The 24,425-nt window shown below is 36.8% G+C and overlaps 1 protein-coding gene across 1 annotated transcript; it reads right to left on the bottom strand.

The window, feature by feature from the left end:
- Positions 1-11,702: 11,702 nt before the first annotated feature.
- LOC132103216 (terminal nucleotidyltransferase 5A-like) lies at positions 11,703-17,311 on the bottom strand. The gene is made up of 2 exons (XM_059508127.1): positions 16,908-17,311; positions 11,703-13,360 (listed from the first exon to the last, which is right to left on the bottom strand). The coding sequence occupies exons 1-2, from the start codon at positions 17,061-17,063 to the stop codon at positions 12,335-12,337; spliced, it is 1,182 nt and encodes a 393-aa protein (XP_059364110.1). The 5' UTR covers positions 17,064-17,311; the 3' UTR covers positions 11,703-12,334.
- Between the last annotated feature and the right edge of the window lie 7,114 nt (positions 17,312-24,425).

Below are 24,425 nucleotides of genomic sequence, written 5' to 3'. Positions count from 1 at the left end.
AAAATGTAATTTAATCCTGTAATGGCAAAGTTGAAATCATTCTAATTTGGTGTGCTGTTATTAATAATGGTTCTTATTATTATCACTGTTGACAATTGTTTTGCTGCTTAATATTTGTGGAAACTGTGATACATCCAGTATCCTGTGATGAATAGAAAGTTATATGAACAGCATTTATTTGAAATGGAAATCGTTTGAAATATTATAAATGCCTTCATTTTCACGTTTTATCAATTTAATGTGTCCTTGCTGAATAAAAACGTTATTATTATTGTTATTTATTTATTTATTTAATAGTAGTGAATCACAGATTCCACAAACTTATTAAGCAGCACACATACTGCTTAAAATTAATAATACAAAGAAATATCTCTTGAGCATCAAATCAACCTATTAAAATGGTTTCTGAAGGATCATGTGACACTGACAACTGAAGTAATGAATGCTACAAATTCAGCTTTGCATTACAGGAATAAACTATTTTAAAATATATGAAAATATAAAACATTATTGTAAATTGTAATGGTACACAATATTACTATATTTACTGTATTTTTGACCAAATAAATGCAGCCTTGGTGAGTATAAGAGACATCTTTCAAGTGGTAGTGTAAATACAGTGTATCAAATAACACATTTTGTGTAAACACTTTGCAGTCCAATCAAATAATGAGTTATGAAGGAAATTTAAAAAAATGAAATGAAGTAGATATTATTTCCAGTTCATTTTTTACAATAATAATGGAAGCACAAGCACATTCCATTGTGGGATATAATGGTCTGCACACTTGCAGCTCTACATCCAAAGTGCACACACACAGCAGTGAACACACACAAACCGCAAACACACACCCAGAGCAGTAGGCAGCCATTTTTATGCTGCAGCACCCGGGGAGCAGTTGGGGGTTCTGTGCCTTGCTCAAGGACACCTAAGTCATGTTATTGCCAGCCCAAGGTTCGAACCCACAACCCTAGGATTAGGATTCAAACTCTCTAACCACTAGGCCACGACTTCCCAAGAGATTCAGTGTTCCCACCCAGTTAATAGATGGACAGTATTACTATTCATACTGAAATTTTCAAATACAATATTTAATATACATACTACATACTACATACCCATTGTGTGCCTATATGGATGCCTGTCTCTTCATACATCTGTTTGTAATGCCTCAGTCCAAAACGTGAGTGTGCATGTTACTAGCAGATCGCATTTAAATGCTCCACTTTCATTTTGTACCTGCATAGGTAATGTGTTTCTATGCAGTGCTTTAACTCAAGGCTGTTTTTGGCATCTGACCACTAACTACTGCTGGAAAGAAATGATTACTGTATGAATATATATGTGTCACATATGTGTAGTGTAAAGTATTTTTTAAGATAGCAGAAGAGAGGAGCTGTCTAAGCACTTCAGATTTGGCTCACGCTGACAACGAATCTACGGTAGCTGTTTCTGTTTCTCTCATTCGTTCTGCAACATCCCGCCCGAGGCACGGAAAATCCCAGCATCAGCCAGAGAAAATATTCCAACAGACAAACTGAACTTTTCAACAAAGCATAAATTTAAGTCAGCAGGCCAAGAGGAAAAGCAGTGCAGTTCAATGCTGTAATTAAAATATGACCGGGTCAAAGACATCATTTAAAAGATTGTATGTGAAAACCTTTTCATCGGGTCTAAAGAGTTTAGCACACCTTCTCCAACTGATATCACATTTAAACAGGATAAACAACATGATAAGAGCACATTTCAAGAGGGGATATATATTTTTCTGAATTTATTACACTCTAAGCACATGTTCATATTAATCAGACTGCACAACTGCTGGAAAGGAGAAGTGTATGAACTATTTGCATGGATAACAAAAACATTTCCCTTTATTCCTGCTAAGATTAATGAAATAAATAATTCAATGTAAATTTACATTAAACCATTTAATAACACAATGTAACAAAATGTTGTTTCACTTAAGTTTTTATGGTTCTTCTGTAATTATGTGGTGGTTATTATTATTTTCATGTAGCATCAATATTTTTGGTAATAATTTAAGTCAGGTAAATTCTAAAACTTCTGGTTTAGTAAAGATAATTTTCAATTAATTAATTTATTTTATTTGGCACACACTTAACACAATACAATAAAATAATAATAATTAAATGTATGGTTGCAGATGGACTTCCCTGTAATAAATTCTGACAGTTCAGTCTCCATGGGGCTTTACTGTCATTTCTCAGCTGTCTGGCTTAGTGACAGATTTAGTATTGGCACACAAATCTTGGCAATAACCTAAAGTTAGACTTCAAATGAAAGAAATGCAAGCCATCTCTAAAGTGTCAACATTGCACTTTAATCTCACAGGTATTGAAACACTGTAGGTGGGATGCGGTTATCACACAACCGAACATTTTTTACTTAATTTATTTCATTATTTAGAATTGGCTTATTGCTAACTGGCATGTATTTTTTATGTCTTATTGTTTATGTCTTATTATTATTTTTAATTTTTTTGAAGGTATAGACCACCAGAGAGTAAACAACAAAGCTTTTGTTCCAGCAGTAGCCCCCCATTGAAAGCTGAGACCTTTTTTTAAAAAAAGAAAGAAAGAAAGAAAACCTGTTGTTCTCATCACAGACAGGAAGGGTCCTGAGCTGACCACCCTTGTGATTGACCTTCTGCTAGAGATGGGGCCTTTTAACTTCTGGTTACACAGGAAATTAATTTTTTGAGAAAAGAATTCTGGGTCTGATAAAGAATGATAAAACTGGCCAAGCTTTTGTATTTTGGCAGAATGAAGAAAACTTTCAACTATACATCAATCTTTTATGTGACAGAAGGTATGGTTTCAAAGGAAGGAACTATTTACCTCTAAGTTATCCTAAAATATCTACTCCACCCACTAACATGTCAGTCACCAATTCTCTGCGGTTTTCTTTAGTTTCCTCCACACATAGAGCTTTTGTGTGTTTTACATAGAATATAGGAAGTTCAAGCTAACAAGGGAATTGTGGGTGGACATGATGTCACATTAAAGCTAGTGTGGATGATGCAGGCTGACACAATAGTGAAATGTTGAGCTCCCTACAAACAGTCACAGGGAGATATCATTTTATTTCAGCCAAAAGTTAACTTACAATATGGACATCACATTAGGATAACACACTCCCATTCATTATGTAACACAGCATTTGACTAGTCGAAGCTTTATGTTCAAATGAAGCTCATAAAAGATCCCACAAATTCTAAATTACAGTGAGCTATAGCTGGTGCTTGCTTCTTAGTTTGCTAGTTTTGTTCCACCCTCCAAATCTATAAGCTTCAACTTACATTCTTCTGTGGAACATAAAAGATGATATTTTGAAAAAACATATCATGTTCTTCTTCAAAACAGTCAAACTATCCATTTACAAAAACCAAAACAAGAACTTAGAAGTCAATTTTAGCATATAGATGGCCTCTTTCTTTTTGAAAAACACCTGGGATTGAGATGAACAAGTGGAACTTCAGGAAAGGGACTGATGTCAGGGTGCCTGTATATTTTTTCAACCTTGATCAAGGACTAAGAACACTATACTTCCCAGCAGCCCTTTGCAACTGCTTCTAAGGAAATGGGATCTCCACAGAGTACCTCTGAAGCCAAATCCAAATCACACCCCACTTACTGGGGCTTTGCCTGTGATGAGTGATATCTCTCTATAATTACTTTCCTGTGAATGTCCTCAAGGTCACCCATCTGTATAAATGATCCGAAAATACCCCAAATCTACAAAGCTGAACAAAAAGAACAAAAACTGTGAACATACCATGGATGCACAGACAGTTCACTGCACTACTGTAACCAAACAACTCTGGCCAAAATAAGACCTACAGTGAGAAAAGGAACAGAAAGTACATTTAAATATATATATTTTTCTATATAAAATATATCATAAACTATTCAACATTTTAAATATCCGCTATAAAAGGTTCAGAAAACGGCTAAATACAAATAATTTAGAAAATTAGTAAAAGTACTTTATACTTTATAATATTTATAAAGTAAAAATATAAAGTAAATATGCATGATTATGTGAATAAAATAAAGTTTACTGTATGTGTACTATAAGTAAAAGGAAAGAAGGAACAAATATGTGCAGGCAAACAGTCAGCCAAGGAGCTACAGACAAAAATGAGCCGCAGAAACCCTCATATCCTCAAAACAAAGCATACAACTAAAACCAAACAAGCACAATACAAATTAAAAAAAAATGTGCCCATGCACAAGTGAAACAATGAATGATTTTCTATTTGTGATTCCTTCTAAATTACATTTATTTAGACACAAAGCTTTGCATGTAAGCATCAGAGTTCCAGCGTTGCCGTAAAATTGTTTTATTGTGAAAAGGGTGGATGTTGCTGAATTATGTGTGCTTTGAAACAATTTAATGTGGACTTACATCTGTTATTTATAGAAGGCGAGCTTCTGAGTGCGTTCCCGAGGTCGTGTTTATTTTGTTTCTCAGGGAGGGTAAGAAACCTTATAAAGTCTTTTGATTGAAGACAGCGAAAGAAACTTGAGACAATGGAACACTGTTGCACAGACAGTGGGATGCACTGTGACCTTGCCCATGGTCTCCGCTCCCCGTGCTGGGAACAGAGGATGTCTGAGATCATAGCTCCACAGACAGCCTTGCATCCCACCAACACACCACAGGCTGCCGCACTTGGCTCAATCTCCAGCTAGCGATAACATCCGAGGCTAATTCCTCTTAACATGAGAACTTCGTGTGGGGCGAGACGACAACCAACAGAGCATCTCTCCAGCCAATCGGCCACCCTGAGCACATCTGGCCCTGGGCAGAACGACCTGCAGCTTTCATCTGGCCTTGAGAATCAAGGGGGTGGAAAGAGTGACTTTCTCATACTGTAAGTCTAGGACAGCTCACTGTTTCCTCAAAGCATCATCTGCGTTAGCGTATACTATCTAAGGATCATGCGCTGCTTTGCCATCGTTTGTTATCCATCCTCATACAGAGTAACAGTCTCAACCAGAAACATCAAAACTGTTCTCAGATCAGCTTTTATACTTGCCAGCACCTGTCACAACAGTGAGCTTATTCAGACCGAGTCTACCCTAGATGGCTTGGATGGATGTGTCCCGTTTATTTTAAGCTCTGTCTCTCAGGATGTTAGGTTGGACAGAAAATAACTTTGTTGTTTCTAACTTTTAAGAAGGGTTCTGCCAAGTGCCCCAAGACTGGGCATGTAGCCTGCTTGGATAGCATGAAGCCATTAAAGATACAACAGGGGCTCATTCACACAAAATGTGTATTCATGCAAATCAGTAAATACAGAAAAAATGCTAGGAGCTTCCTGTATTCCTGAATTATAAACAGTCATATTTACAATGCTATATTTAGGATTAGTCACCAGTTCTATAAAAAAAAAAGGGTGGGGGGGGGGGGGGGGGGGGGTTGAAAATTTTTTGTGGTTCTGTTAAGAATTTGAAGTTGCATTCTTCCCCCAATGCAAATGGAACACTAAATACTGTGAAAATGTTCAGAGGGAAACACACAGCACAACCTGTAATGTCCAATTCCCAAGCTAATGACTCTTATGAACTGGTTCTACGACTCTTATGAGCCAATTCTTTTGAGTGAATAAGTAACATACAACACAATCTAATCTGATGCCCAAGCTAAATAGTTCATAGTTTATTTTTCTGAATCAAATGAATTGAGCACAGCCACTAAAATATGATTCCTGAATGAAATACTGTTATGAACTGGTTCTTTTCCACAAACATTTACGAATCATTCGTTTTTCAGTTATCTGAGTCACTTACTGAACAACGAGTCATTCATAATGTCATGTGAACAACAGTAAACCAAGAGCTGATACAGTTATATGTGTCAGGCTTTGAAATAAAGTAAGTTAAATGTATGCATTTAGCAGATGCTTTTATCCAAAGTGACTTACAGTGCATTCAGGCTAACATTTTTTACCTAACGTGTTCCCTGGGAATCGAACCCACAACCTTGTGCTGTTAACACAATGCTCTACCACTTGAGCCACAGGAACCCTAAAACCTTTAGAATCACCTATTTTAGAATTTAGAATGATCTAAATCAGAATGGTTACTGACTGGTTCTTCATTTGACAATTTGCAATTAAAGAGACAGTAAGGATCTTAAAAACAAATAAGTAATTAATTAAATATGTTGAAATATTGAAAATATGAATCGTTAATAAAACTGTTAATGAAATCATCAGAAAAGAAATGATTAAATTCTGAAAGTTTCCCATCCCTGGCTATATTTAGGAGTGTAACACCCTGCAATTTTGTTGTTCCAATTCAAATGGACTGCCTAGGCAAGCAGAATGAGTTAGTTTTTGCCCTTGGCTCCTAGCGGCCCATCCTCTGCCAGCACTGTGCAGTGTCCAGTCAGGCTTACAGTAGCACCTAAGCTAGGCCTGTGTTTGGTTTGGGAGCAGGGAAGTGTGGTGGGGCGGTACGATTTGGTCTGGCCGGCATTGCCCTCCCCCCTCCTCCACTGCAAAAAAAAATCCAGAGGCCTGAGGCCTAGACACTGCTGCCATTCAGCTGCCCCGTGTATTGGGGATAAAGTTGGGATTGTTTGTCAGCGGACTGCAATGTGAGGAATGCAGAGCTCCAATTCCCCTCTGGGAAAGGAACACTGAAGGATGGACATTCTGTCCTTTTCTCTCTCTCTCTCTCTCTCTCTCTCTCTTTCTCTCTCTCTCTCTCTATCTAAATAACTCTCTCTCCAAATCACCATTTCTCCTCAGAAATGATCCATATACCACATCCAGCAGCAGCCTTAGTCATAACGGTTGTGACTGAAGTGGAATAACAGATTGGATCTCTCCCTGGTGAGCTATTCTGAGTTCCTAGCAACAGTGAACTGAGAGGCCCACAAGCCCCTTCACATGAGGATTCCATATCCACAGTCCACCCCACTCCCACTGGCATTTCCTTTTGCAATCCATCATTCCCTGTGACATCACATTCCTGTCACATACTCACGCAATTTCCTCCATGTATAAACCTACTGCACACCCAGCGCCACCGGCTTTGCAGCTTGACGTATGGGACCGTCATCAAGGGGCGACGTCCTTAATGAATATATTCCTGAACTAAACAACCTCAGTGAAAGGCCTCTGCTGAGATTTTTAAAACTCCCTTTGATGTTTCTCCCCACAAATGAGCCCACAGACCTGCAGTAAGAGGCTGATATGAGGAGAACTTTCTTCCTAACTTGTTTAGAGACCACACAGCCCATAAAGAAAGATGGTGCTTGCTCACATTTGTAGGCCCACTGGGCCAGTCCAGTGATTTAGCCCAGCAGTAGCATATGTTAACCTTTAACTTTCATAGAATAATGTCACTTTATGACAATCATGTGACTACCAAAACAGTTTAATTAAAAACTGCAGTCTAACTACATCTGCTCTTCTGGCCAGCTGTGTGCTCATATGGTTAAGGAAAACTATGCTTTCTCCACCAAGACTCAAAGGCTGGAGGACACATTACACCAAGTGCTTGCAAGGTCATAGCCATTTCATATTTGAAGATAATTTGAGGATCCAGCTCCCTCTTCTCAGCTTTGCATGTGTTAATCCTTAAGTAATGAGCGTGTAATTACGTTGTGTTCGGACACAATAGTGACGCACAAAAACTGTGCAATGCAAGTATGTTTTAGTTCAATATAAGTTAAACTGAGCTTGTAAGTAGGTTTTGGGCCTAAGGCATCCTAAGCGCATGTGAGCTGTTCCAGTTTCTTTAGACAAATTTTTAGAAAGCACTCCTGTTTTTTTTTATATGTTAAAGATATGTTTAAACTTGACCCATTTCTGTACGGTCTTGCAGTACTATGTTAAGTAATGCCACTGATTTAATAGCAGATAGACTTAGAGCTGAAAGATGTCTGGTGTGACTGTGCTGACTGTGTTGTTTTGAGAGTTGGGCAGCTCTGTGCTACGTCTGAGGGTTCACTTCCTGTGCTTTATGACCCAAGTCGACACAGGCTAGACCAAAGCCATTTGGGCAAGTAAATAGCCTATCAATATCCTTCCTCCCTTGTCTGTTTGCTATATATATAAATATTTTTTTTTTTTTAAGGAGAAGGAAAAATATCAGATACTTTGCAACTAAGGAACATATGGAAACAAAGGAAAATAGCCTCAACACATAATGAGTGACCTACCTTTTGTGGTCTGTACATCTTCAAGTTACAATGTTATAGCATTCCTTCAAGAATGGAACTTATTTGGTTTCTACCTATTGAAAAGAGACTCGCCCTGTTCATTTTTCCATTTTTCTTTGTGCCCTGATTCAAATGACGAAACATGTGATAACTTTGTCTTTGCCCCCTGAGGCTTCGGTGCACATATCAATATGCATTCCATTCATGAATTTATGGTTGCTCCGCTGTTTCTCCAACAATTTTCTGGATACCCATTTCAGCGATGTTCGGTTTATAACAGTGTTAGGTTTGAAGCAAAGATTTAATGTTAAAATTCTCCATTTATGGAGCAATGGTGTTTGAGGGAAAACTTGTTCGTATGGTTTGGTGCTGAATTGGAAACTGCTTTTAGATGTTTTAGACAGGTTGTAATTCCTCATTAATGGAGATTGATTCAGCTATTTTGTGTCACACAGCATCAGAATCATCGTCTCTGATGCTGCTGTAAATGTGGCAGACGTTATCATTTAAATAGCTCATTAATGGAGAATGAATCATCTTTTTACTAACACATCATTAAAACCATTAGTTGTAATTTAGATTGAACTCTACACTGACCTTAATTCGGCATGAGATCACTGTCAGTAGGACTGCACAAGATCAGGAATATTATCCAGGATGAATACATCTGACTCTCTCAAATAGAATAAACACATTCATTAAACTTCCATGAACAGCAGTGAATATTGCACTTGATCTGTGTTGCGCCGGCTGTCCGGTTGACCTGCCCTCAGTGATTCAAGCATGAAGACAAGGAGCGTCATTATTCCAGGGGAAACAAGCCAGACAGGAATGACTCACACACATGGATGTTATTGGCATGGACAGAGGAGAAATATTTCCCAGCCCTACCAAAATATTAAACATCATATTCGTTTTAAAGGTTTTCATTTTTACAAGAGGCACTCAAACTGTGTAGAATAAACAGTTGACCCAAAGGTATTTGGACTCTTTTGGACATTTAAGTCTGACAAAATGTCTAAATGTTGTTGCATAAAAACAAAATATCAAACCAAGTGGCATTTTACAATTTATTTTAGCCAAATGGTGTCAAGGTGATTTTTAGTGGATGAATGTTGGCAAACACTTCCATTTAAAGTCTGGGTCGGTAAAAACACAGTAAAACTGTGAATTGTTATTACAATTTAACCGTTATCTGTTTTAAAATTTTTACTCCTGTGATGTGAAAGCTGAATTTTCAGCATCATTCTCCAGTCTTCAGTGTCACATGATCTTTCAGAAATCATTCTAATATGCTGATTTAGTGCTTTAGAAACATTTTATTTTAATATTATTAGTGTTGAAAACAGCTGGGCCAATTACTATTTTTGTATTAAACTGTGATGCATTTTTAGGAATGTTTAAAAGAACATTTAATTTAAAAGAATTTGAAAGAACCAACAAGTCTTTACTGTTACTTTTGATTAATTTAATGCGTCATCGCTAAATGCAATTTGTTTTAATAAACCTGAACCCAAACTTTAGAACGTTTTAGAATGTTTTATCATTTAAATCCAAACAAGCTTATTTTTATTAAATGTTTGAAAAGAGTGCTTGTTCTTTAATTTTAAAATGTGATCTTGGTGTCAAACCTTTTTGGGTCAGTGTATCACTGGAGCCAAAGTTGTTCACAATAACATCATATGTGACATATAATATTGCCATTTGGTGCCATGAAAGGACTCACAGATGAGGTGTTGTCCTCATTTTGAAAGCTGTATTAAGTTTCTGGTTTAATGTGTTATGTACTTTTGTGAACGGGATTCTGTTTTTTATGACAATTTATACTTTTTCAAAAACTTTTTTTATATTTTAACTTAATGGTTTCATCTGCCGTTACACATGTAGATTAACATAAAAATGGTAACAAAAACGGTTACAGGTAAAGATAACAGGTATAGATAATAGACAATAGCTGGATATAAATTACATCATAGGCTAAATAAATGTCACAGCTTGTCCAAAACATGTCTCAACATGTTCGAGCATGTCCTTATATATCCCTGCATGTCTGTGGTTCAAGTCCCACTGAATTAAACAGCACTACCTCATCCTAATTTTTTAAGCCACTGTCTGACGGTCTGTAGGTTTTGCCAGGGACACTGTTTGCACAGGCTGGGACATTACACATGGTTTACCAACGGCTGTGTTTTTCTTCAGGGCTCCTTAGTCTTTTAAACTTTTTATTTATATCCTCTCTTTTAATGTGAGGCCTAACATGAGGGAATAAGTGGGGTATTGTTCTCCAGTTGTTCTACTTCAGCTTTGTGACAGTAGTTGCTCCCCTAATGCATTTTGAACAGCGAGGGCCAAAAATAAAAAGAAACTTGACCTATGTCTCTCACAGACACTGCAATGACATGTCACCTTCACTTAAAAGGGTAGTTCACTTAAATTTTAATTCTGCCAGTGAATCTCACTCTCAAAAAAAAAAAAAGATAAATAAATACAACTATTGGTTATATTATAATTAAATCTTAAAGAATAATGCTAGAGGTAAAATACTTCATATTTATTCATCACTTTATTCAATTTTTTAATTGATTTAATTCATAAAAATACATATTTACAGAAAACAGGTCATATTATCTTTAAGTATGCTTTTTTCACTCAAAATTGCAAAAACTTAAAAAGAAATAATCCATATTCTCATACACTCCTAAAGTTTGTGCAGAAGAGTTTCTTAATAGATTCTTTATTGATTGATTCCCAAAAGGCAATGACACAAAAAACTCAAGAGCACAATGGTGAAAGGAGAATTCATGGATCACCACTTAAAGAAACCAGTCCAATAACTATGCTACCATCACAAGAAAAGTGATGTTGTGTTCTTTAAATTAAATAAACCTGAACCGAAAGAACGAACCAGTTGCAGTGACAACATTAAAATTAAATATTTATGTCTATTTAAACTTGTATGCATAAAGCAATTTAAAAAAAATGGTAAATTACAGCCTATATTAGACTACTACTACTATCAGTAGTACTAATTTTTAACATCACATCCCTAGATCTGTTAGCTAACATCGCAATACCAGTTCCTTGATGTTTACAAAAACAATGACATGGATATGGCATCATGAAAGGAAATCGGATTCTATCACCAGGGTCAGCATGGGTGGGTTAACAAAACAGCCTTTGTCTGCTACCTTTAGTCACACTAAAAGAGGGGCCATTGTGCTTTAGAAAGGATCCTTATGGTTCATGTCCTGGAACTGCAATGGATCCATTTCCTCAGATTGAGAGACAGCGCACATTCAGACCACAACACTGCTACACTTGCAGTTTCACCATTGACCACTTTCACCTCTTATGTCTCATGATAAACGGTCCATTAATATGGAAACTCCTTACCATTTGAAATTATTTGCCAAAATACCAACTCAGAGACAATAAATATATATGCTTTTATATAAATATAAGTAAATAAATAAATATAAGAGGTCCAGAACACAAGAAGTTAGGTTTTGTGCTTTTTTTAATCACATGGAAATACATGCCTCCATCCCTGAAAATAGAGTTTTACAATTAACATGGAGACAGAAAAATGGTTTTAGAAAGCACAGGTCTCACTTTCTTTTTTTTTGTACAATGTTTTTAGGCACTTGGAATTACAACAGCAAACATTCCTTTCTTTTTGAACAACGAAAATAAAATATATTTGGTCCTTAAAAAAACCAAGCAAAACAGAGGTTGACTGAAACCACAGTCTGGCAATAAAGGAAAAAAAAACATGTATAGCTTCACAATGCAGAATGCAGCCTTCTTTCCCCACTTACATAACCTGCAAATCTATAATGAGTTTAGAGAAGATTTTTTTTTTTTTCCTGCTACATGTGAAAAAGATCTTCATCTACTCTGCAGAACAGAATATGTAAGGATCGGCTCAAATCAGACATACAGCAGTGAGCAGTCATTCTATATATCTCACATTTAACATAAAAACAATTGCCATTGTTTGGAAAATCTCCTCCTAAACATCCATTTTTGTGTTTGCGGAAAAACAGTTTATATATTCACTTGCTTGCATATCGTCTTCACCGCATGGGAAGGTGCGAGGGCTGAACTTGATTTTTATCAGAGGTCCTTGGGTCAGTTGCAGGGCAGCCACGTTGGGTAGGAACTACTGCAGGTGTGCACCAGCGGCTGCACGTGAGCGATGTAGTAGTTATTGAAGTTGATGTCTCGCACATAAGCTGCCGGCTGGTAATAGCATGTGACGTTGGTAACTGTGGGGATGGCGTTCTGTTCAGCAAGCACCCTCAGTGCAAGCATAGAAATAAGATTTAATGTCTGCCGTCGTTCGTGTCCCATCAAGCACACTGTACTCTCATTGACCACGTGGTATAACGTGACCAGACAGTCGTACCGTTTGTGCTCCATTCCAGCAAAGTGATTCTGCAGGTACGCCTCCAGCTTTCGCTGCTGTTCCCCTATGTCCGGAAAGTCAATGAAGAACCGAGAGCACATGTATCGCTGGAGCGATTTCATCTCTGTTTCTGAGGTCGGCTGAAACCCTCGAACCAAAAGGTGGGAGTATTTTAAAAGCCCGCCTCCTCGGATCTCCTCTGGGTTTCTCGTTGCAATGACCTTGTTGCAAAGATGGCCGAGCGCTTCCTCGAAGTCCCCGTACATGCTCTCACCCAACACCGTTGGGTGAAAGCACTCCGACATGGGAGTCTCTGAGCAGCGGTCAAACAGAAGAAGGGAGTCCAAGACTATCTGGAAGGAGTCCACGCTGAACTCAAACTGGCGCCTGAGAGAGTCCACAAACTTAAGCTCAACATTCTTGCCGGTGTTGTTGGAGAGCGAGATGAGGCTCCAGCGGTCGTTGTCGTTGCAAACCTTCACTAACTTCTGTACGTAAGCCTCCTTCAGAGTAAGTGCTGAGATTCTCTCCTTGCTGACACCCTCGGGGAGGAAGTCCAGCAGGCTGTCGAGAACCACATCCTTGACCACGCGGAAGGCTTGGTCATCTGACAGAGAAACTCCAAAAATCAGGTCCAAGTCCTTGTATCCGAGCCCCGTGTCCTGGTGCAGAACGTGACTGGCAGCCGAGCCATTCAGTCGCACATCTCGAACAGTGATTCCTTGCTCCTCCAACCGTGTTCGAACCACCTGCAGAAATAGTTTAAAATCAAAATTAAAAAAAAAAGATATATATAATTTATATTATATATTAAAACACTAATATTTAATAAAACTGTTAGAAATTCTCCTTTATAAATAAAAATAATAATAAATGATTGATTGTTTTTTTTGTGCTTTGATTTAATTTATTTAGACAAAACCAGTTAAAAGTTAACCACCATAAAATTATAATATTAATCATAATTTAAATATGGGTGTATCCCTAATCAGTAACATGACCACTGCAAATATAATACCACACTAAACACTTCCTTATCTGAACAATTAGAAGATACTTTGTTTCGCCACCAATGCAATTAGATATTTACCTTTTATTATCTAAAACGCCTAATAAGACACATCATTTTATTAAGCTAGGCATCAGTGTTGTTGACTCAAAAACTGCTAAAATAACAGATTTCTTGCATTTATTCTCCCTTACACTGTGAACACCTGGGAATCACAGTTGGTTTATAGTCAGTGATTAACAACACATCGATTCACTGCAGTTATTAGCCATTTTAACATTTTCTCTCTTTGTTGCTATGATTCTAACTGTTGTGAGGTAGAATAATGTCTCCAACTAAACCACACCTGAGAGAATTTGAACATGCCACATACACACATTTAACATCATTTACTGTAAAAACTGTCAATCTTCTGTGCTGAATGCCCTTATTTGCAAATTCGAAGTCATTTAGGTTTAACATTTTTATTTTACTTAGATTTTTCATTACCTAGCATCACTATTATGTTCCCAGTAAATCTTTTCATGCATAAAGTTGAGCTGAAGCTTATCGTAAAGATCAGTATTAATCTATTTACAAGAAATGTGCACTGTAGAGATTGACACATCTGTGCATCGACAATAATACATTCACAGTGACTCACTTGGGAACATGCAGCACTGTACAGCTGCACAACATTCTAGAAGGCCGAGCTATTCAAAACTGTTCACTTATGAAAATAGATAGAGGCAGTTGCAAGACTTCCCATTTACATGAAGGTCTCATAAATCTCAAATGGTAAATCAGGAACACGTTCATAAATGCCTAATTCAATAAAGACAAAAATATTGATTTGGGGTGGATTGGGAGTCCACATTTTATGCATGCAAGAAGTTTTGTATGCCATTTATACTGTTTTACGACCATGCAGATATTAAAATGTGCTTAAATCAAACTCACTATCGCTGTCCTGAATGCATGTAACCTACATTTTCCACAGCTCTGTCAGATTAGTGTCAATCAGATCACCTACACTCACTGCTGTCAATCAAATCATTAGTCTTCTTTTTTTACACATTAGGTCAAACTACAGCAATTGACCAAGTGAACACAGTGAAACTATGCACGACGTGTGTCTGTATACATACGGAGAACACGTTATACAGTTTTACAGGTTTGCAGCACATGAATCAAGGTGAAATTGCAATATGGCCAATTGCAATTTATTAAAGCATAAAGGGTGTGAATTATTTAAACAAAAAGTGTATTTACTTTATTTAATAATAGACTATTGTCTGTATTAACATTGATCAATGGTGTTTCAAAATATATTGCCAATGACAAATAAACTCAAAGGTTCTTCAGTTTTTACCAAAGGCTTGAGGGTTGAACCGGATCACCTTGCAACACATGTAAATATTGTACGAAGATGATGCCAAGTCAAGTATACACATTGCATTTTATGGTTTAACTGTACATCACAGCACAAGGTGCAAATGTGCAATCATAACACCATTATGATGATAATGAAAACAGCTACAAAGTCCATGCAATGAGATGGTGCCGTGGCAAATCATAAAGGTTAAGGAAAACGAGGCTGTGTAATAAAACATCAAAGTTGTTTTTTACAGGATTTCCATTAAATATAATGGGCTTCTTAGTCTGGTTTTATTGACAGGGCATTACTATCTGTTCAAACCCAGGTGGATGTTGCATTATGAAACAGAGACTGACACTCATCACTGCCCACTCCATGTACAGCAGAACTGGATCAAAACAAGGGAAACTGTCAGATTCCACAGTTCATAGTTACTTTCTATCTCCAAATAATTAGAGACAATAGGGGCCATCTTTGGCCAGTTTTTAGGATCTAAGGCATGTCACTGCATAAAGCACTCACAGTATATGAGAACACTGAAATAAAAGATATCAGATGTAGACATGATTAATGGACAACTTCCCTCAAACTGCTGCCATATGGGATCGCACACATATATACATAAATGCTAAATCTTGAACACATTGTCTGACCAACTGCAAGAGCATTCTACCTAAAACACTTGAAACAAACCCTCTCTTGTTGGGTGAAGCCGCACTGAAGGAAGTGATCTGAAGAAAAGATCAATATCTGCTTGCATGTGTAGATGTAAGCCCACACTGCTTGTGTATAAGAACAAGAATTATTTTCATTGAGAAGGGGGGCACTGATGCAGGTTATCACTGGACTTACTCAAGCAGTGTTACATTGCATGGGATTAGAGTCGGTAATGAGTCACACACAGTGAGGTTTTCGTGAGAACATCCAAGTCATTAACAACTCTCTTAAATTTGCCAAGTGCACAATTTTCTGTATCTGCTGGAGGGCCAAAGGCTAAGAATGTTTTGCTTATCCTTGGGGGATTGAGACATTACACCAATAGCTGGTTGTGCAGTGACAGTTATTCCTTATAATTAACTAGCATCTATTTTTGGCTTACCAAAGATTTCTTATCTCATTAGAACTTTTTTAACTTGTAGCATCTTTTACAATTTAACTAATGTATTCGCACATTTTTGCCACTGAATTCTTTAAGAAACGGTGATTCTGATTTTAAATATTCACTTCTGATTAGTATGCATTTTAGATTTTTCTATAATTCTTCATTAGGTTCTAGTTTCTATTGTCCCTACAGGTATTAATCTTTTCCAGTTTTACTATGCATGAAACACTTATATCAGTTACAATTATTACTATTGCTTTTTACATTACAATTCAGATTTAAATGTTACAAGTACACAGTAAACTGAAATACTAGTACCAGTACACTGAAATACACAATAGTGTTTGATAAATGGGTATGTATATTCACTTAGTACTGGCACAGCTGTAATAGATACTAGTTACTTATTTAATAGTTACAAGAAACTAAGGAATAAATACTCCATGGCAAATAAATAGAAAAATTGGATTAAGTACCAGTTTCGACCTTAATACATATAGTGACTAGTAGCAAGGGTCCTATAACTAATTGAATAGTTATTCACTACTGGAATACTAACTAAACACTAATGAAAAATAGTGAACTACTGAAATGGAGATAAGAAATGCTGCTTGAATTATTCACTAGTAATTAAAAAAAAAGAAGTAAAAATAACATAGTATGATTTTAGTAGGCTATCGAGAAATGCATTTAAAAAAAATCTAGCCATATTATGAAATAAAGCAAATAAATGTCAAATATTATTTATACCCATAAATTGAAATTGTATAACTTAATGTAGTAATGCAGAAAGCATATTCAGATAAAGTTATGTGCTTTCATAATAACCTGAACAATTTGTCGCGGCTGAACCGAAAGCGTCGGGAAGTTTCCACGTCCGTGAACTGGAACCGTCTCGCCAAGAATAGAGTCCAAACGTTGCACCTGCTCCCAAGATAACACGCAAAACCGCCGACACTGCTCCGACACATCACCGGAGGACATGGCGATGGAAAGAACAACCAGCTTAAAAAGGCAAAAACTTCTGGTCTACTCCCGCACAGATATCGCTGCCTTTCAAAACAGATGAATTTCCAACGCAAAGTCGTTTGTGAAAAGCGTTGTTATTTCACAGTTGCACTCGATATCAGGTATATAGCTTATAGATCGACACGGTTTGTAAAGTCATCCAGCTGCGCTCGTGATTCACTATTCCCAATCCACGCACAACCGAGAAAAGCCTTAAGTATTACAGTAATACTACATACGCACCATCTGAATGGTCTTTATAGCCAACAGATTTGCATACGCCCGTCTTATTGGTCGAATATCTGCTCATGAATAATTTCACAGCACTCTTTAACTGGATTGGCGGAGGCGTGCAGCTGTAACACACCCACCCTGCTTGTTGACCTCGGTTATCAAAGCAGCACTAAGACATTTTGAGTGCAACTGTCTCACTTTTGAAGAGAGGAAAAAGAAACAAAACAACATAAGCATAAACCCACTTCTTTACTATGAAGTGCTCCGTATCTGTGAATTTTTTTTTACATTTAACTTACAGTCTTGTCACATACATGCATGTATGTATGTATGTATATTTATGTCATTTACCAAGCAAGACCATAAGGTTCAAAATACAAAATCTAAACGACACACACGCATGCACGCACACACACACACACACACGCACGCACGCACGCACGTACACACAAGATACAAAATACTACTCACTTGTGGATCATCCGCTAGTAACATAATACTATTAATGGAAATATATATATATAATTTATATTTTTTCTTTCTTTTTATATGTACACATTTTTATTTGTATCTTAAACGAAACCAGATTTGAATTAGCTTTTTCACAAATAAATGTGAGATGTTGAGCCCATCCAACAGGCTTTTTTTTCCCCACTGGTCCCAAAAGAGAAAGAAAAAAAAGAAAGAAAACCATAAAACCTATAAATCTGAAAATAGGGATGTTTATAGGGAACCAAGTCAGAACCATCTACTCCCACAGTACTGATGTTAAAACTGCAAATACTGTGAGACTACCCAGAAATAGCTTATTACCACCGGGACTGTCCTAAATATGAACTCTCATATCTATTGGGTATCTAATGAAGGATACATGGTTAAATATGTCTTAATTCTCAACTGTATCATATTAACAGTGTGTTTGTGTGGACTGCCTAAGAAAACATCCAAACATGTGTTCTGATTGGATTTATTTTGGTTACACAGAGGATGAAAATAATGACTCTCTGCAGCGTTGCATTAGTGGATGACTCACAGCTCGCAAGCTGTTGATCAGTCTTGGGGGCAACAGCAGCGGGGGGTGGGTGGGGTGTTTAGTCATGATAGATCAGTGTGTATGTGATCAGAGAGCTGAACTACATACCATTTCAACAGTGGAGGTTCTGGCAGTGTGTGATGTCAACCAATTTCTGTTCCCCTGGCAACAGCATCCCTGGTTGCCAAGCAGCAAGGGAAAGAGGGAGCCCTCATCGGTGTTCTGAGCAGGTGGTGATATGAGACACCTGCGTCATTGGCCTAAAAATAGCTTGCCTTGAGGTAGGAGAGCATTGTTGGTGACAATCCAGGCCTGAAGTGATTTAGAAGGGTCGCAGGACATTCAAATGGAGTGAAACCAAGGAAACACTAGATTTTCACCTCGTCAGAAGGCTCTGCTGGGTGGATGTTCTGCTGTAATAGCACCTCTTCTGGGTGTATCCATCTAACCTAATGCAGGTAGACAAATACCTTTAAGTAAAACATCTCTTTTTGCAAACAATCAGAAAGGCTGTTCCCAGTTTCACACCCAAAAAAGGTGCATCTAAATCCCGAAACTGTTTATTAAGGATACACAACTAATCTTTTTGTTTGTAAAGCAATTCTGCCGCCCTTGAATCTTGAAACACCTAAGAGTAGTGGACGTGGATTTATTTGTATTATTTGATTACACTGCACACATATTCGCTGACTAGGTGCTGCAATAGGCAAAAGTAGTCAGGGCCATAACATTGGTCAGCAAATAAGTTCAGGACTGTGTTAAAATAAGTCTAGAGTGCATCAACCCAACAGATTCAGGTCATACTGAGTTTTACAACCCACATTCTGGTCTTTTTGGGCTTTTGTGCTAGGTTCTAACAATGACTAACTCAAATCATCAAAATAATAAACACAAAGGGCATCATAAAATGTCATTTACCATAGCTAGTTTACAGTAGCCTATAGAATGCATCAGACCACATCAGGCACTTTAGTGTATTTATTGTCCAAACAAGCCATTTATGATTAAGAAAATTAATATAAACTATAAATAAGGCCATTCTTGAAGGCAGAAGGCCTGTAAAAGAACACAGATCCCTCACTAGTATGACACAAATCCTGGAGAATGTCACAAGATTGACATCTCAATGTGACTAAGCAAGGTTGACATGGTGATCTTGAGAACATATTATCCATACTTCATTAGCGCTTGGGTAAGGCATGAGGCTTTGTGAAGAACAAAAACACAGACTTGTAAGTATACATAACACTGCAATCTATAGTTGTCTGTTCATCAATTCACTTCAACTTCCTCATTCATCTTCTGTGTCTGAGTTTACTGGAGGTCAGAACCATATTTCATGACTGCAAAGCTAAAAAAAAACAAGCCGTCAGTGTGAGACAGGTGTAAAAGATGTCTGTATGTTTTCCCCTCCTTGTCTTTAAATAGTCTATGGTTTGTGGGACATGTTAATCACTGGACACATTTTGATACTACTTTTTGTCACTGTTATAATATTAGAATATTATCAGTTATATAACTAATTAATCATTTAATTGCACTAGATAACAAAATATCAAACATGTGGCATTGACTTTAAAGATAAATTTAAATTACAAACACATTTTAAAAGTTACAAAAATAAGTTGTAAAAGATAAAACAACAGATATACTGTTCAAAATACTAACATTTATTCAGTCACTTTCTGATGGTTCACTGTTAATTAATATGACACTTAGTATGTAACTTGAGAAGAACTGACTTAACACTTACAGTAATATTGTGAAATATTATAACGGTTTAACTGTTTTCTATTTTTGGAATATATTTTAAAGTGTAATTAATTCCTGTGATGCAAAGCTGGATTGTCTCCATTATTTTAGCCTTCAAAAATCATTCTAATATGCTGATTTGATGCTCAAGAACTATTATTGTTATCAGTGTCAAAAACATTTGTGGCGCTAAATATTTTTATGGAAATGGTGATACAATTATTTAATCAATAGAAAGTTTAAAAAGAGCAGCGTTTTGGATTATTACGAATGTTTTCATTGTCACTTTTGATGAATTTAATGTATCCTTGCTGAATAAAATGATTAATGAAATGCTAGTGAACAGTGGTGTATGTTTTTGTAGATATTTACTGATGCAGAGAGTATTATCTGAGAGATTACCTATGTCACCGTTTGTTTTTTAGTTTTGATGTTTCTAGGTTATTCAGCTGTTGTATGCCTTGCTTCGGTTAATGTTTGATACAATCCACAGGTTCTTATCTAGAAGTCCGAGACAACTTATAGAATCACGTTATGTAAGTTTACCTGTGTTGTAAAAAGAATGGATTCTCGCTCACTGAGGGACTTTTACGGAAATTAATGATGTTGTTTAAATTGAACATCATTTTTAAACATTGGCTGCAGTAGCTTAATATGATCTGCTTGAATAAGTATCTTGTCTTAGGGTTATCCGTGCTTTTATTTCCATATTGTTACACTACAGTCAAATGTAGACAGCCAGTCATTGAATTAGCACAGTACACACAGGCCTCTTGTCATGGTCATGCTGTACAAAACACTAATTCTCCATTAAACCATACAGACAAGGAAGAGCCCAACCCTTGATAATCTCCCTCTAGGCCCTGTAATACTCACCACTTAAAAAGTGGCCTCGCTCTGTGATTAATAACTTTTTTGTCATGTTCGCTTTACATTTGCGTCATAGAAAACAAGGTGTGTCACTCACATAGTTTCTTCAGTTAAATGGTCTTATATATGTATTTACATAACCAAGATTTGTTTTCCTCTATTAAATGATTGCAAAAATAATTGTGTAGGGAAAACAAGCTTAGCACTGGTTTTAAGACAGATTATAGCTTGTAGTTCAGCCCTATATCATGTTCAGTGTTGGTGGTGGGTGGATGGTTTGCTCTTTTTAGCTCTTTTTAGCAAGGGTCAAATTTACTGCCAGGCCTCTTGTTTTGCGTAAGGACATCTGCATTTGTATGTCGCAGTAGAAATGAAAAGTGTGGGTGGATATTCACAGATGAAAAAAAATTCTGGTGCAGACACAAGCCATTCTCGGAAACTTTTTATTCTGTCTCACAGCAAAGACAATTTATGTAATACACCTTAGGAATTCAACTGGTTATTTGAAAGAGCTCGAAAGAACCTCGAAAGAGACATGAATTTATTCTGTGCCACATATCACACATTTTACAGCACTCTTCCTAAGAATGGAGAGTGAACCTAAGAATAAGATCCCAGATCAGTGAGAGAACCCCAGCCTTAACAGGAACCATATCAGGAGTTGCGCAACAAGCGCCCATCTGTCTTCATTTGAACTGGTTCCCTGGAACAGCAGTGGTGTAGAAGGAGAAGCAATGGTGGATACTAAAGACCAGAACCTGCCATGCAATGTCATATGTCAGCAGTACAGTATGTTAAACTTTGACGCTTTTACTTATATAGTGATGCACAGACACAGATAGATACACAAACAGGCAGACAGAGGTTAAATTACTTAATAATACAGCATAATTAACTTCCTTTTTTCTTGAATTGCTAAAGATGTTCAGCCTTCAGGGTTTCTCTTCAGATCCTAAACCAGAGAGCACATCCATTTTTGTAAAGCTGCAAATGCCAAAGTCTATGACGACAATGCATTGTCTTCCAATAAAAACAGTGAGACACTGTGATTAGAGATCTGAGTTCCATCTTTAGTGGAAAAGCCATAATGATCTACAGCAGTTGCTTGGCCAATTGAATGCTTCGTAAATCTTCATAAGGCATCCATTTGCGTAGCCCCGTGCTATCTATTTCTGTTCAACCACCATGGATTGAATACATTAGATAATATATACCTTCATCATTTCACTCCTGAAAGACAAGACTTTTTAAAATCATTTTAAAATCAGCATTTTTGACTTTAGTAGTTAGCTCTGAAGTAAATTAATATATATATATATATTAGCCATTTTTCCTGGAAATCAGGACGTTTTTATGAGGTTTACGTTTAGTGAACCTATGGAAATTCAGCTGATCAGTTTGCTAATCTCTTCAAACCAACATCACGGCAGCATTGAGTTTAATCAGAAAGATATGATTAAGATATGAGTGACTTTATGAGGTCACTTTATGAGTCTTGGTACACTGTTTAGATTAATTTACTATAATCTTTAATGCCGTTTTGAATGAAACGGATACTATCTGCATGTACACAGATGAGCTAAATGCACTCACCATTAGTAGCTTGTGTTCAAGTGCAGTTGTTTGTTTGACAGGATGCTGGTCCACACATGGATTCAGCAACCACTTTACTGGAAGTTAGCTTGACTTAGCCTGTATTAGACAGCTAAAAACTAGGTTAAGGGAAACACTTATCAGGCCTTCCTTTATTGCTGTTGCCTCTGCTATTACCCATTTAATGCATAATGTGACTGTTATGTAACCTATTAACGTAACCATTATTTACTGTAAACAGATGTGCTGTTAAAAAGATTTTATCATATATGTTCTAAAAGAAATAGGGTAATAACCAGATAAGCAGATACTTAAAACGTCATAACACATGTTGGGAAATTCACTCTCACAAGCGTTTGGAAGCTGACCTTTTAAGTGTGATTTTATGAGGATTTTGCAGGGTGTTATTATGATAAGCAGATTGTTTTGGACGTCAAAAGGGAGTTTGTTTAATGTGTCACTCTCAGATTCATGAGCTGTCATCATGGAACTTGTGTGTTCTCCATGAATGCACTGAACAAAAATTCAGGAGGATTTTAATATCCTGCTGAACTATCATAATTCACCCAGCTATGACTCGCAAAAAAAAAAAATACATTTTAAAATTTTAATTAAACAAATTCTGTTATTTACTTACCCTCATATTGTTCCAAACTAGCATTCCTGACTTTCTTCTGTGAAACACAAAAGGAGACATTTTTAATAATGTGCTTGTTACTCTTTTTCAAATAATGAAAGGAGGTCAAGGATGTCAAAATTATGCTCCAAAAATGACAACTACAAAAAAATCTCATAAAAGTGGTCCCTAGGACTAGTGCACTTCTGAAGTCATATGATCAGATAGCTTTAGTGTGAGGAACAGACTAGAAGTCAAACAGTTTGAAAAAAAAAAAGGAAAAAAAAAGTTGAGTAAAATATGACTGATTATAATGTTTTTACATTCACAGACCCTAACACGTATTGTAACCGTTGTATTTACAGTTACCTTGCAGAGAAATATGTTCTGGTGAGTTCAAATGAACACCATTAGAGATGGAGGGAAAGCATATCAGCAAGAGTCTTGTGATTACAGGATCCTGATAAGATATGACATGATAACAAACCAAAGGTACGTATTCATGATTCTCTTGAGTACTTTCCACTCCTGTACAATGGACCAGTTTTTACCAAAATCTTTGTGCATTCATAAACATCCCAAAATGTTTCCCAACTCCTTAACCTATTCTATAGGGCAGTTTTACCTGTCAGACTATTAATCCAATTACAAATGAAGGGTGATTTGAGTCTCACAGACAAAGCTATTAACAAATCTGGTACACACACTGCCCCTAAACACCATGGCTTACCTTTGTCCCATTCATTAGCATTGCTTTCACTCCGATTTGGCTGAAGACAATATAGCACTAGGATCTGTTTCAGGGAAATGATTTGATAAGCAGTGCAGAAGCTGTGACTGGGTGGAAATACTATAAACTTACACATTCCTTTTTAATCCTCTCCATGTGCTTGAAGCAGGTGCTCTCCGAGCACTTATGACACATGAACACACAATGATGTGATACTTCACTCTTCCATGATTTATTGTATTTCCCTCTAGGCCTCTAGCTCACAGAAACTAATTGAAAACTCTTCAGGAAAAAAAGCATGCCGGAAAGCAACGTGATATCTTGCTACAGTAAATGAGATGGTTGTAATGGTTTTGGCAAGTATAATGTTTTCTAACAAACAGTGTTTTAATGTTTAGCGACTAGTGGTATTGTTTTTTAGGAGATGTAATCTGATTTTTGTTAACGGGGTTGTATATCATGATAAATACAACTTACTCATTCTGCCTTTGTGTTCCATAAAAGTATTTA

Source organism: Carassius carassius, chromosome 24, assembly GCF_963082965.1.
Source record: "Carassius carassius chromosome 24, fCarCar2.1, whole genome shotgun sequence".
In the NCBI taxonomy this organism is placed as follows: Eukaryota; Metazoa; Chordata; class Actinopteri; order Cypriniformes; family Cyprinidae; genus Carassius; species Carassius carassius.
Note: the sequence above shows the minus strand (reverse complement) of the source record. Positions and strands in the feature narration are given on the sequence as shown.